This window comes from Prionailurus viverrinus, chromosome C1 (assembly GCF_022837055.1).
Source record: "Prionailurus viverrinus isolate Anna chromosome C1, UM_Priviv_1.0, whole genome shotgun sequence".
Taxonomy (NCBI): domain Eukaryota; kingdom Metazoa; phylum Chordata; class Mammalia; order Carnivora; family Felidae; genus Prionailurus; species Prionailurus viverrinus.
Window position 1 is genome coordinate 83,073,430 of NC_062568.1, and position 14,342 is coordinate 83,087,771.

The 14,342-nt window shown below is 37.2% G+C and overlaps 1 protein-coding gene across 1 annotated transcript in view; it reads right to left on the reverse strand.

Annotated features, from left to right (window-relative positions):
* The window catches only part of KYNU (kynureninase), a 111,709-nt gene extending 103,252 nt beyond the window's left edge, over positions 1-8,457 (reverse strand). The window contains exons 1-2 of the mRNA XM_047868803.1: positions 8,326-8,457; positions 774-956 (exon numbers count right to left, since the gene is read on the reverse strand). Of these exons, the coding sequence (XP_047724759.1) occupies positions 774-942 (169 nt within the window). The 5' untranslated portion in view covers positions 943-956; positions 8,326-8,457. The remainder of the gene's footprint in view (positions 1-773; positions 957-8,325) is intronic.
* Between the last annotated feature and the right edge of the window lie 5,885 nt (positions 8,458-14,342).

Here is a 14,342-nt window from a genome sequence, read left to right on the forward strand (position 1 = left end):
TAATTTTGACCCTTTTCTCTAACAATGTCTCAAAAACCATCTAGGAAAAGGAAAATAAAACCTATATTTATTTTGACAAATCTTTTTTCATTGATGTAAAATGGAGCAAAGTCAAATATTTTAAAAATTTCATATTTTTATACTTGTGCTACCTATTTTTTTAAAATAGGACATCCCCAAACCAAGAACAGAATCAGCTTACCATATTATTTAAAAGAAAAAAAAATGCAATATGTATTTCTTAGTCATTGATTGTTTCCTTATTTTTGGTAATTCTTATACATGCCATCTTTACTCACAGCATACAAAGATGGTTATTCACATAATATCTTCTTAATATGCCCAAATCACAAAATAATATCTCCTCTAAAAGAAATATCATGCTATCATTAACTAGGTGCCACAAATAAGAGATATTCTAATACTGTATTGAAAAGAAATTGTTTTGAGCTCTAAGTGCTTAGAGAACAAGTAAATGCGTCTGCCTATAATTTTCAATCAGTCACTCTATTGTTCAGAGAAATAGATGACAGTATAAAAACGCTGCAAGTATTTTATTCAGAAGAAGAAAAGGAACATAAAGAATCTGAGGCTAAGGTTGGCTGACAGGCTGATTTAGTAGCACCAGGAACTTTCTGTTTTTCAGACATAATTACAATGGCTCTATTATGTAAGAGAACAACGATTTCAAAGGTTTATGATAAACTCATGTAGTAGCAAAAATAAATTAATAAATTAATTAAGAAGAATAGAATTCTTTTCAGTGTTCTTACCTGCAGGTAGATCCTGCATTTTGGGGATATGAAAATACTCTCTGAAGTGCCTCAGCTTATCTTCCTTATCAAGGTGGAGGGCAACCCTCTCATCTGTCAGGTGACATCTAAGTTCAGATGCGATGCGTTGAAGTGTGTCAGCTGGTAACTCAAGAGGTGAAGCCTCCATTACAAGTTGTTTCTCTAAAAGTGAAGAAAAATAATTAAAAATAATTTAGCCACCACCATTTTTTTTTCTGTAGAAAATGAGCCTTTTAGGTAAAGAATGTTGTGTCTTTCCTTTTTTAAAAAATTTTTAATGTTTATTTATTTACTTTATTTTTTTAATGTTTATTTATTTTTGACAGAGAAAGAGAGAGAGCATGAGCAGGGAAGGGGCAGAAAGAGGGGGAGACACAGAATCCGAAGCAGGCTCCAGGCTCTGAGCTGTCAGCACAGAGCCCGATGTGGGGCTCAAACTCACAAACTGTGAGATCATGACCTGAGCCCAAGTCGGACGCTCAACCGACTGAGCCACCCAGGCACCCCTAATGTTTATTTATTTTTGAGAGAGAGAGAGAGAGAGAGAGAGAGAGAGAGACAGACAGAGCATGAGCAGGGGAGAGGCATAGAGAGAGGGAGACACAGAATCCAAAGGAGGCTCCAGGCTCTGAACTGTCAGCACAGAGCCCGATGTGGGGCTCAAACCCACATACCATGAGATCATGACCTGAGCCGAAATCAGATGCTTAACCAACTGAGCCACCCAGGCACCCCATGTCTTTTTTTTTTTTTCTTTTAAGTGTATTTCTTTTGAGAGAGACAGAGAAAGTGTAAGCAGGGGTGGGGCAGAGAGGGAGAGAGAGAATCCCAGGCAGGTCCCAAGCATGGTCAGCATGCAGAGCCCCATGCTGGGCTCAAACTCATAAAACCACAAAACCATGAGATCATGACCTGAGCAGAAATCTAGAGTCAGTCACTTAACCATCTGAGCCACCCAGGCATCCCAAGAATCTTGTCTTAAATAAGATTCTTATTTTTCTAACCTTAGAATAACTTTATTAACCAAACAGCATTAAACCTCATGCTTGAGTTTTTCTCATGTATGAAGTAAAGAAAATGATAATAACTTAGGGATGTTGAAAAGAATAAATTAGGTAAAGGTGGTCAGGACAGAGTATGCTCTCAATAAATGTTAGCTCTTTCCATTTTTATTTTCTGGATAATGGTCCAAATTAGTGGCTTTCAAACATACATAATTTTATCACCTTTTCCTCTAGATGTCTTACTGGGGGTAACAGTAAAGAAGCTTTTGTGTGGCAACAAGGTGGCTCAGTTGGTTAAGCAATGGACTCTTGATTAGGAGTCAGGTCATGATCTCATGGTTGGTAAGACTAAGCCCTGCATTGGGCTTTGTGCTGGCAGCTCAGAGCCTGTTTGGGATTCTCTCTCTCCTTCTCTGTCTCTGTCCCTCCCCTGCACACACTCTGTCTCCTTCTCTCTCAAAATAAATAAATAGACATTAAAAAAATTTTTGTTTTACCTTTTTAAAATATTTACTTATTTGTGAGAGAAAGAGATACAGAGCATGAGTTAAGGGGGAAGGGCAGAGAAAGATGGAGACACAGAACCCAAAGCAGGCTCTAGGCTCCGAGTTGTCAGCACAGTGCCTGACATGGGGCTCAAACTCACAAACTGTAGGATCATGACCTGAGCCGAAGTCAGACACTCAACTGACTGAGCCACCCAGGTGCCCCTTGGATCATAATTTTAAAATTAGGGACATATATATAATAAAATCTTAACAAAGTCTTTATTGTGAATGAAAAAGGTAAGTTTACCTTAAGAAATGTTGACTTTTGCCATAGGAAGACCAAAGAGCTGTTTATGCTGCCATAATGAGAAACTTTTCTCTCACAATTATATGTTCCATCTTAGAATGAAACAGGGCCCTGTGGTATTTTATGAAACTATATCCTGCTCTACGTAATCATCATTTAAATTTCGCACAATTGTGGAAAAAAAGCTCAATTTTCTGGAAGGGAAAAAATAACAGTGGAAATTTAACTACGTATTCTTAAACTTTACCCAAGTTTTCTTTATATTTATTTATTCATATTTCACAAAGTTTTAGTTTTTTTTGAAATTGAGCAACTATGGTATTAGAGAAAAAAACATTTTCTCAGGCTAGCTTGATTTACAAATTTATACTTTTGTGGCTCCACGTATACATTCCTCCATTTATTTACTTTCCAACAAGTACTTGTTGAATACCAGCCATGTAGTTCCAAGCACTGATAGAATAACAGTGTAAAAGATGGTGTATAAGTAATTAATTAGTGGACAATGAAAAAATAATTTTAAAAAATGTAATTTGAGATCGTTTCAACAGCTACGAGTAAACAGAACAGAGTAATGGGATAGAGAGTCACTGGGGTATGGACTGGCTTCTCAGGGAGAGGGTCATTTAAGTGCATCTCTCTGAGGCAGGGACATATGTGCATATGTGGAACATTTTATGGAGTCAAATATGTGAGGACCAAGAACCAGAGAAGATGACAACAAGTACACAGATCCTGTGGTGGATGGAGATGGTCTTGGCCTGTTCAGCTAATGCACTAAGGGAAGTAGTCAGAAGGAGAGACTATGAGATAAAAGAGGCAGAGGCAGAGGCAGAAGTTAATTATGAAGAACTTTGAAGCTAGAAAGGAGTTTGGGTATTTTTCTAAGTTTAATGGGAAATTGTCAGAGAATCTTGAGTAGGAAAATGACATGATGTAATTTTGCATGAAATAAAAATCACTTTTTCTGCTCTCTGATGAATTAGAAGAGTTGAAAAAGAGAAGCAAGGCTATTTTAGTAGTTCAGAGAAAAAGTGATGGTGGATTAAATGTGAAAAAGAGAAAAATAGAGAAAAGGGTGAATTCATTATATATTTTGGAGGAAAAGCAAATAGATTTTCTCTGGTGTGGGATATGGGCAAATATGTTGGAAGTGGTGAAATAAGAAATACCCAGGGAAGAAAAATTTTGAGAAGGAAAATCAAAGTTCTATGTAGGACACATAAAGTTTGAGGTAGAAATATCAAACTGGCCATTGGATGTTGCGTTCTATAGCTTAGAAGAAAATTAGATCACAAGATATAAGCTTGATATTTTTCAACTCATAGACTTTACTTAAAGCCTAGAAATCCTAAGAACTAACTAAAAATAACAGAGAGGAAGCTCTCAAATCTCAATTCAATCATCTGTCTTTAATTCATCACCCTTACTTCTCCCACCCCAACCAACACACCCAGTATTAGGCAATAAACAGTTGCATGTCTGAATATTGTACAATGCCAGTAAAACAAGCATATTTTTTATTGTCTAAACTTGAATTCTTCTGCTTGTTTATTTGAGCTCTTCTTTTGTCAATTGCCAGTGGTCTCCTTGATAAGCTGTTCTGTATATTCTCAAAGAAAGATACTGATCTTGATCTGAATATGTTTCTAGCTTTGATGCCAATAATGATTACCAATTGCTCCAATCCATGCTTGTACAAAAGTCAATGATTTCAACATTGGTGTTGATTGTTCTTTCACTATGTGACCATACTAAATTATTGTCTTTTTCATGAAATTTTCTATGTGATTTTTCATGTCATTCTCATGTCATTCCCTTTGCCTAAAATGTCCTATTTCGCTTTATACACATTCACATCCTAGTCACCTTCAAAGCCCTAGCTCAAATGTTACTTTTTTTATCCTATAAGTCCTCAGCTAAAAGTAAGTTTTCCTCCTCTGGATACCTGTAACACTTAGAAGCACATCCTAATTGATAAATAATGCATCTTGTCAGATACTATATTTATTTAGATGCATATATGTTTGGGAAAGCTTAAACAAGTTGCCGTGCCTACAACTTGATTCTGCGTGGGTTCCTACCTATTACCTTCTGATGAAATAACCTGCCTTTTGAATGGAGATGACTGTGCCTCTACCACTTGACAATATCAACTGCTTGGTCACACTTGATTAGACCCCTAATGGACACGACCCACTTGAGACAATCACCTGTTGTGTCAATGATCTGCAAGAGACTTGTGAATGCCTTAGCCAAACAGTCATTCATGATTGTGTTTAGCTGAGCATCGAATCAAATTCTTTCAGGAATCATAGCTATGACATACAGTCATTTATTCAGTTAGAAACAGGAGCAAAAACTTTAAAAAACCATAGAAAGCAATGATAAAATGGTTGGGTGTAGGAGTCTTGTCATGAGTGACTCATTTTTTCAAAGTTAAACAGAGCCACTGGTTGCTAAAGCATGAAGTGATTTCAGCAGCAAATAAGAATCAACTTAATTATGCAACAGCAGGTGATGGAATAGCTATGTCTCCTGAAAGGTCCAGGAAAAACCAGTCTGGAGAGTCACTGAATCCTTCCATGCAGCAAATTATGTGTAAGGCCTGGAAGGCCACCTACTTGGCTGTTCTGAAAATCCCACGAGCTATTTTCTGCCTATCAAGGGTGTCTTTACTATAAACCTATTACTTACAGTGGCTTGATTGAGTTGCTAGTCTACACTACTGAACTGTATTCTACCTAGGGGCCTGAGTCTTGTTCATCTTTGCATCCATTCCATTCCTGAGCAGTGGCTTTTAGATAGAGTGTTCCCCTAAAACGACAGTTGAACAAAGATGCACAAAATAGCTTGAATTATTTCACATGATTAATGACTGTTCACAGAGGATACCATTCTTATTACAATCACATGGAAATTAAAAACATTTTCAATGAGACTAAGAATCAAGAGAGCTCGTCTTATGTTTAAGAATGTCTTTGGAGAGTGAGCACTCTTTTATTTTTATTTATTTTAATTTTTTTTATTTTTTTTTTGAGAGACAGAGAGACTGAGCATGAGTGGGGAAGGGGCAGGGAGAGAGGGAGACACAGAATCTAAAGCAGGCTCCAGGCTCTGAGCTGTCAGCACAGAGTCCCATACAGGGTTCAAACTCACGAGCTGTGAGGCCATGACCTGAGCCGAAGTCATATGCTTAACCGACTGAGCCACCCAGGTTCCGTAAGTCAACGCTTTGATGGTTCATTGGAGTTGACTGTAAACTCTAACTGGGTTACCTAAATAAATTGACACATTAGTTTGCTACCATTATATTCCCAGTAAAATCCAACTTTCTTTGTTTAAAACAAAAAAGATATTCATATTCATTCATTAGCTAGTTTATATTTGTTTCTTATTTAATCCTTGTAACAATCCTGAGGGATCAGAATAACTCTCCCATTTCCAGACCAAACTCTGGAATCAATAGAGAAGAAAGAAAAAGGTATGAGGACTCTCTAGTTCACTGTTTGGGACCGTACTTCACTTGAGGAACTTAGTCAATCGTGCTTGTCTTTGGGATGGCACGCAGGTAGAATGTACAGAGCAGGATTCCTGGCCCTCTAAATTTATTTTTCCTTTCATCTTGTTTTATGACTTTTAAAAAATGTTTCTTTCGCTCATTCTTTTTTCCCCCTTTCATTATTTTTTTCAGCTTTGTACTCAGTCTGCAAAATACTGCAGGCAATGAATCTAATCTACTCTTTTTAATCAGTCCTTCCAGTCCAGTCCCAGCCAGGCAGAGGTTAAAGCAGCTGGTTCCTCTTCTGGGCCTGTCACAGCCCAAATGTCACAACCCCACCTGCACTGACAGTGAGATACCTGCTGGCAAAATAATATTTCTGGGAGAACACACCTGGTCTCACCCTGCCAACAGGCACAGCCACCACCAGAAGCTAATACAGTCCTCAGTGCCCACAATACCACAGTGCCCTCACTCCAAGGAAGCAGTTTATTAACTCATAACAGTTGCTGCTTCATTCTGCACTCATCCTGCCATGTAAGACAATTAGTGCTTCACAAGCCATAATTTTATCCCTTGTGTAGGTTTATCATTTTCAAATAAACTAACATGCCCTTATTGTGAAATAAAAAAATTCAATCCAAGTTAAAAACCCCAAATTGTATATGTCACATTTTTAATAATGATGTTATTAAGAAAGTGGAGATGTATATGCATTTGGTCTTGGGCAAGTCACCTAACTTTTCTGTTCCGCAATGCTATATAAAACTAATTTAAGTTTACTTTCTTCAGAAGATCATGATTAAGAGTGAATGAAATTAAGTAGGTAAATTTCTTTATAAAGAGATAAAAGATGTGCTCATGGTATCTTTAAGTATTAATACCCTGTGATGAAAATTGCCATTTTACCCTCACTTTAGCTTTTGAAATTTTGAAAATTGCATTTTGCCAATTTTATTTGGACAGCTACAACTTTAAGGCTAAAACGTCTATAAAAAATGATTGTTTTGGGGATTCTCGGTGGCTCAGTCGGTTAGGTGTCTGACTTTAGCTCAGGTCATGATCTCAAAGTCCGTGGGTTCGAGCCATGTATTGGGCTCTATGCTGACAGCTCAGAGCCTGGAGCCTGCTTCCGATTCTGGGTCTCTCTCTGCCCGTCCCCACTCATGCTCTGTCTCTCTCTGCTTTCAAGAATAAATAAAACATTTAAAAATTTTTTAAATAAAAAAAATGGACTGCTTTTAAGGAATCATGGAATTCAGGATCCTCCAGTCACCCATGGGGCTAAGGTTAAATAGTTAAATAAATGGCTATTGAATACTCAGTGGTTAATCTTTATACAACTTCAGGTTTCATGCCTGAAATGAGCCAATTAAACACATGAGTTCAAAGTTTAGAAGCTGACAAAGCAAATTATAAAGAAAGTGCATAGTGTTTCATTGAGAAAGAAATAAAGTATTACTTAACATATGTGCACAGAGCAACGTTCTTTAAACACATCATTGTTTGAGAAATGAGTGACATCATTGTCACAACTGCATGTTTCATATCAAGGATTATATGAGTTACATGCTGAATTTCACATTAATAAGATCAATGCATTTGCTCCAATGCTATTACCTAAAAAAACACCCCACCTCTCTCAAAAGAAAAGCAGGAAAGAAAGAAACAAAACAAAACTTTCTTACCTATTAAAAAAAAAGTGTACCAACTCTCCATTCTTAGGAAAATATTTCATAAAATGAAAGGGGAAGAAACCCTGTTCATGAAATAGATGTTTTCACTTCCCCAAATAAATATTTAATATGACTAATGGCACCACAAGACAACTAGAATTACCAGAAAACAGAGGACTTCATGCTTCTTTAAAGATGTGAATTTTTATCTAATCTTACCACTTCAACTCAAGTAACTGCAGAAGTACTTTAATTAGTCAAATGTAATTATCTTTTAGTAAATGAATTGCACAGTACTATTGACAACAGTTCTTTTTCACTACATTGGTAAAGATCCCTTTATTTAAGTGAAAATTTTAAAGGAGGGGAGGGCATTAGGGGACTGTGTCATTTTTATAAAGATAATTTGGAGAAATAAAAAGAGAAGAAAGAGCCTGGCAGAAGAAACCACTAACACAGTGTAGCAAGGATTCTAGCAGAAAGAACTTTCCTTTAGAAAAAAATCACTGACTATATATTTGTGTAGAGTGTATTATCTGTGTCTCTGTGCTTACCAGCTAGGATTCCGATGATGGGATGGATCCACAGCTCCCTGCCTCCTTTAAAAAAAAAGAAAGAAAGAAAGAAAAGGAAAAAGAAAAACTCTCAAGATTTCCTTGCAGATTTACAGGTCAGAACTCAGGGTGAGAAACTCCGGGCACTTCTGCATAGACAAAAACCTGTGGGGAATTTGTGAGCTAACTTTAGTTCCTCCCCCTTTTTCTAAACTGATAGTAAATCTCCAGTCACTGACAAACACCTAAGCAACAGGCGGCTCTTGCTCTCTCTTTCAAACAGGAGGGGCTTATTTAGGACTTTGTCCTCTAAGCCGCTCTAAACACTAAACTCTAAACACTTCTTTGCCTTGCAACTCCTTAGAACTTTGGGCAAAAAAACTATATCCTATAATGATCCTACTGAGTAAATAGAGTAACCTTGTTGGTGTGTAAGTCATACCAATGAGTTTGCTCTGGAGCTAAATTCCAAAATTCGCATTTCTTCTTGGTTTGGGCTCTGGAATACACTAATAAGGACGGGAGAGAAATTCTTTCCCAAGTCTCAAAATAAAGGAAACTTGGCTTTTGAGGCCACGCCCGGTGATCAAATGCATTGTGAGTTTCTAGTCTGAAGGCGGAGTTCGACATTTAACAGATTAACATTTTTAGTCACAAGTTTAAAATAGGTTCTCAATTCTAGAATATACTTTATTGCCCCATAGGTGCATTAAACACACACACACACACACACACACACACACACACACACACACAACTTCTAGATTTTCAGTTTAGTTAACAAGACAATCAAGGAAGAGAGTTTGAAGATAAAGTGGAAATTTAGCCTCAAAATCTTCATAAATGCAAATTCTTCCTTTAAGTCTATGGTCTGTCTATTGTTCTACCTCTGTTATCTCTTCATGCTGATCCCTGAGCTTGGGTCTAGTGGGTGAATATACTTTTAGGCATAAAATCAAAGAGTAAAGAGTTTTAGAGTGAAGACTAAAGATAAGGACTGGGCCTTTTGTATGTATGTCTATGCCTTTTTGAGCACCCACACACAGCAGGCAAAACATTATTTGATTCAATCATCTCTGCCATGTGTTCACTATATAACTCAGGACAATTTACCTAATGCGCCCTGAAACTCAGTATCCATCTATCAAATGGACACCAAATTACCTTCTCACAAGATTAGTAAAATACAAAACAATGCATGTGGAAAGCCAGCACACCAAGACACATAAGTCAGCAAATGACACATTCTTTTTTTTCTGAATTAATCAAAAAGTATTGCCCTCCAGTGTCCAAAAGAGGACGATAAAACACATGAAATGAATTTAATACAAGTAATTGAACAGTGAAAATAAAATATATTTCATTTTATCTCTCCTACCCTTACAATAATCCTATAATGTGAGTACTGTATCCTTACACTATTTAGTTGAAAGAGTAAACCTTTGAATCCAGTCTGGGTATCTCAAAATTTGCATTTTTTTTCCTATTTTGTTTATTTCTTGGGATGTAAGAACTTTGGAAGATTTGACTGGTTTTAATATCCAGGAAGTGAGCCTGGGCTGGAGTCTGTGTCATTTTTGGTAAAGAATCATAATCCTTTAACTACTGACTATGGATATTGAAATAGAAATAGAGCTCCAGGTTTATAGGTCAGGACTTACTTTCACATTGCTTCTTCTAAAGTCTTCTGATAGTAGTGTTAGAAACCATCCCATCAAAATATTAATCTGCCCTATCATAAGATCTCCTTCTTTCCCCATAAAGGAAGGTGGTCTTGTCTGAAACAATCTTCTCTTTTGCCAGTAATTTTCTTGCCTCCCTATAAAATCTCCATTTTTTAATGTTTATCTATTTTTTTTTTTGAGAGAGAGAAAGAGGAAGGGAGAGAGAGAGAGAGCAGAAGCAGGGGAGGGGCAGAGACAAAAGGAGAAAGAATCCCAAGCAGGCTCTGCACTGTCAGCACAGAGTTCAAGGACTCTGGTGAGCATAGAACTCACCAGCCTTGAGATCATGACCTGAGCCAAAGTCGGATACTCAATACACTGAGCTACCCAGGCACCCCAGCTACATCTTATTTCTTATGTTTTGTAAATCTCTTTTTAAAAGTTTGTTACCTTCTACTAAAATGCAAAAATTCAAAATTTAATCTCACTGGCTTTATTCAATACTTCATAAATTGGGAAGTGCTCAATTTAGCAGATAGAAAGCCGCTCCTAGGAGCTATACAAAATGAAAGATTTTCATAGAAAGAAGGAAGAGAGAACAAAGATGTTATATTAGACAAAAAAGATAGATTGGTTATGGCAAAGTCACTTTCCTTTAGGGCATGACAGGGGTTTTCAAGTGCATTATCTAATTACTGTTAATCAGGTAATTCCTGATTCCTGGTTTAAGATGTCATTTCTAGGAAAGCCAAAACTATAATTAAGTCCCAGTTTGGTGATGTGGAGCTTAGCATAAGTGACTCCCTTATGGGTCTGTTATCTTGTTTTTAATTCTTCATTCACTTAAAAAAAAAGTATCAAGCGTATTCTTTGCATCAGGCACGATTATATGGCAGGGATATTAATGATGAGGAAAATCTTTATAATATTAACATAAGTCCCTAAAGTTATAAAGGAACTGTGAAATATCAAGCCATGGAGGGAGTGGTGGAAACAGGGCCCACTGCAGGATCAGCTCTGGAAGGAAAACAAAGAAAAGATTGAGCTTCTATTTCTTCTTTTTTGGAAAAAGGAAGAAGAAACACGCTGCCAGGATAAACTGTTGTTATCAATTCAGTTGTGCATTAATTTCCATATATATCATCTTGCCTACAACATGATAAATCTCTAAAAGGTAAAAGACTTGATTATACCTTCCTGAGCACCTTGCCCTTAAAATGGAGCTAAATAAATATGTTAAATTAGTTACTTTTTTCAGAAAAGATTGTTTCTTCTATCAAAATAGATGAAGGGGATATAATGATGATTATTATCCTATTCTTCAGGGCTTATTCACCATGGCTAAGCCAGTGCCAGGCAAATAGTAGACTTCACTGGGTGCTTGCTGTATTATTTACCAAATTAAATTCAGTGCAGCAAATTGTGTCTGCAAGTATCCAAGGCTACACACCCAACTATGACACTCCAGTGTTAAATGTTCCATTAGTAGAAATGGGTAATGAGATTGAACACAGAGCTGCTGCTCAGCAGCTAATTCAGGTCCTACTATTAATACAAGTGTTCTGTAGAAGTGAAGAAAAACCTCAACCATAGGGACCAGTTGGGGAAGAACTGATAAAATGCAGTCTCAAACTTGGGTGTTGAAGGATAGCAGAATGTGTCACCCAAAATTATGACTGCAGGTGTTCAGAAATTGCCACCACAAAATATGTCTCTGTGGTATATTGATTGTCTTGAGCTGGAGGCACTTAAAAAACAGCAAATGGGGGAGAGGCTGTCTCTGATCTCTCTTATCTGCCTGAAAACAGATCCCCCAAAAGAAGTCAGTTGTTATCAATCCCCTCCCTGGGAGTTTCTTCAACCAGGGAAGATTGACTCTTATCATAGGAGAGGGGACTAGAAGTCCACACCCTGACCAACTTTGTCACTAACTATCATATCTTTTACCTATACTTCTCAGGGCCCATTCATCTTTCCTAATAAGCATTTACTCTCCCTTAAGAGGCCTACATCTCCCCTCCCCTTCTAATCTAATGGGAGTCACCCATTTTTCCCTGGGTATCTCCCATGTATACATGAGACATTCATGATAATAAACTTGTTTTTCCTCTTGTTAATATTTTATTATAGGGGTACCACCTAAGAACTCAGAAGGGTTGAGGAAGAATTAAAATTTCCTTCCCTACAGTATATAGAAAATCTCTCATTATTCTATTATATAAATTAAACAACATTTTAGGATCTCAATTATCACTTCTGTAAAGGGAGAATTAGTCTTGAGTCATTACTGGGACTCTCCTTTCCCACACGTTTTAAGCACAACAAAATACTCTGAGATGAGCCTATTAGCTTCCTTAAGTCTCTTCCCTTCTGCCTCTCTCTTTTCCCCATAACATCACCCTGCACTCCCAAACACTCTTTTCCTCTCTTCTGAGGGTGAACCAATATAACATGAGCTTTCTTAAAAGTCAGGTCAGGATGTTCTCACTAAGCAATTTCTATCCTGAAGCCAAGAAATGCAGAATCTTCTTTATATGGGTAGAGAAAAATATAAAGAACAGCACACACACACAAAATTCTTTCTCCACTCTTTCCCTTCCCCTTTCTTTTTCCCCCTCCTCCTCCTTTTCCTATCTTCACTCTCTCCTTCTCTCCCCCTTCCCTTTGTCTTTATTTCCCCTATCTCCCCTTTCTCATTCCTCCTCCCCTTCTCCTCTCCTCTTCTCTCCCCAGTGTCTCTCCCCTTGCCTCCCTCCTTCTCCTCACCTCTTCTTCCTCCCTCCTCCTTTCTCCCCCTTCCTCCTCTTCCTGTGCTTCTGTAGCAAGGAAAGCAAAACAAATTAATGTGCCAGTAAATCACTAGGTTGTATTTAAATAAGCTCTTCTCTCCTTCCTGTGAGGTATATATTCTGGTTATTAGAAAAATTTTCCAGTAATGGACAGGGAGTTTCCTATCCTCTGTACATAGTATTTTCAGTTTTTCTGAGAAACATATAAGAGCTCATTATAAGCAAATATCATTTTGCCAGTTGATGATTAAAATTCATTTAGAAACTAAAATTCCTGTAACCCATTCACTTTTCCCTAAATCAGAATTTCTCCCTCATTATTAAATTCACAGAGATATTTAAGGCAATCTATATGTGGTGTTCTGGCAGGGGAATTTTAATAGTTCTCTTTTATGTGTGTTCAGATGTCAATTTGCCCAAATGTCTGATTGTTTACCTTAAGAACTGGAATTAACAAATTATATTTTTCTCTGTATTTAAGTAATGAGCAGATAAAAGAATCTGAGCTAGATACAAAGGGTTTTCACACAATCCATATATACAGTCTTGCTAGTTGAGTTATTTGATATTCTATGTAGCTAATTAATTAGGTCTATTTGCTTTGTTGACATGTGAAATATGTTAATTTTAAAACTTTGAAGTTTTATTGATTTTATTGATTTCATTTTTAATTTTTATTTTGAAATAATTTCATTCCTGTAGAAAAGTTGCAAAAATACTACAAAGAATTTTATGTGAGGGTGCCTGGGTGGCTCACTTGGTTGAGTGTCCGACTTTGGCTCAAGTAATGATCTCATTATTCAAAGGTATAAGCTCTGCATTGGGCTCTGTTCTGACAGGTCAGAGCCTGGATCCTGTTTCAGATTCTGTGTCTCCCTCTCTCTCTCTCTGCCCCTCCCCTGATGATGCTCTGTCTGTCTCTCAAAAATAAACACTAGGGGCGCCTGGGTGGCGCAGTCGGTTAAGCGTCCGACTTCAGCCAGGTCACGATCTCACGGTCCGTGAGTTCGAGCCCCGCGTCAGGCTCTGGGCTGATGGCTCAGAGCCTGGAGCCTGTTTCCGATTCTGTGTCTCCCTCTCTCTCTGCCCCTCCCCCGTTCATGCTCTGTCTCTCTCTGTCCCAAAAATAAATAAACGTTGAAAAAAAAAATTAAAAAAAAAAAAATAAACACTAAAAAAAAAAAAAGTATATTCTTCACCAAGACTTACCAATTTTAGCATTTTGATATATTTGCTTTTTTCTCTCATAAACATAGCCATATACTCCTCAAGACACATCTGTGTGTCCTTTCTTGAACCATTTAAGACTAAGTTGAAATGTCATATTCCCTTATTCCTAAAGCTTCCTAAGTGTGACTTCCAAAGAATGAGGATATTCACTTACATAACCTCACTATAGCTATCAATATCAGGATACCCCATATTAATATAATAGTATTAGCTAATAAAAAAAAAACTTCATTCAAATTTTTCCAATTGGCATAATAATGTCCTTTATAGATATCTTCTTTTTAATGCAGCCTCAAATCCAAGATTATGCATTGAATTTAACTGCCTTGTCTAC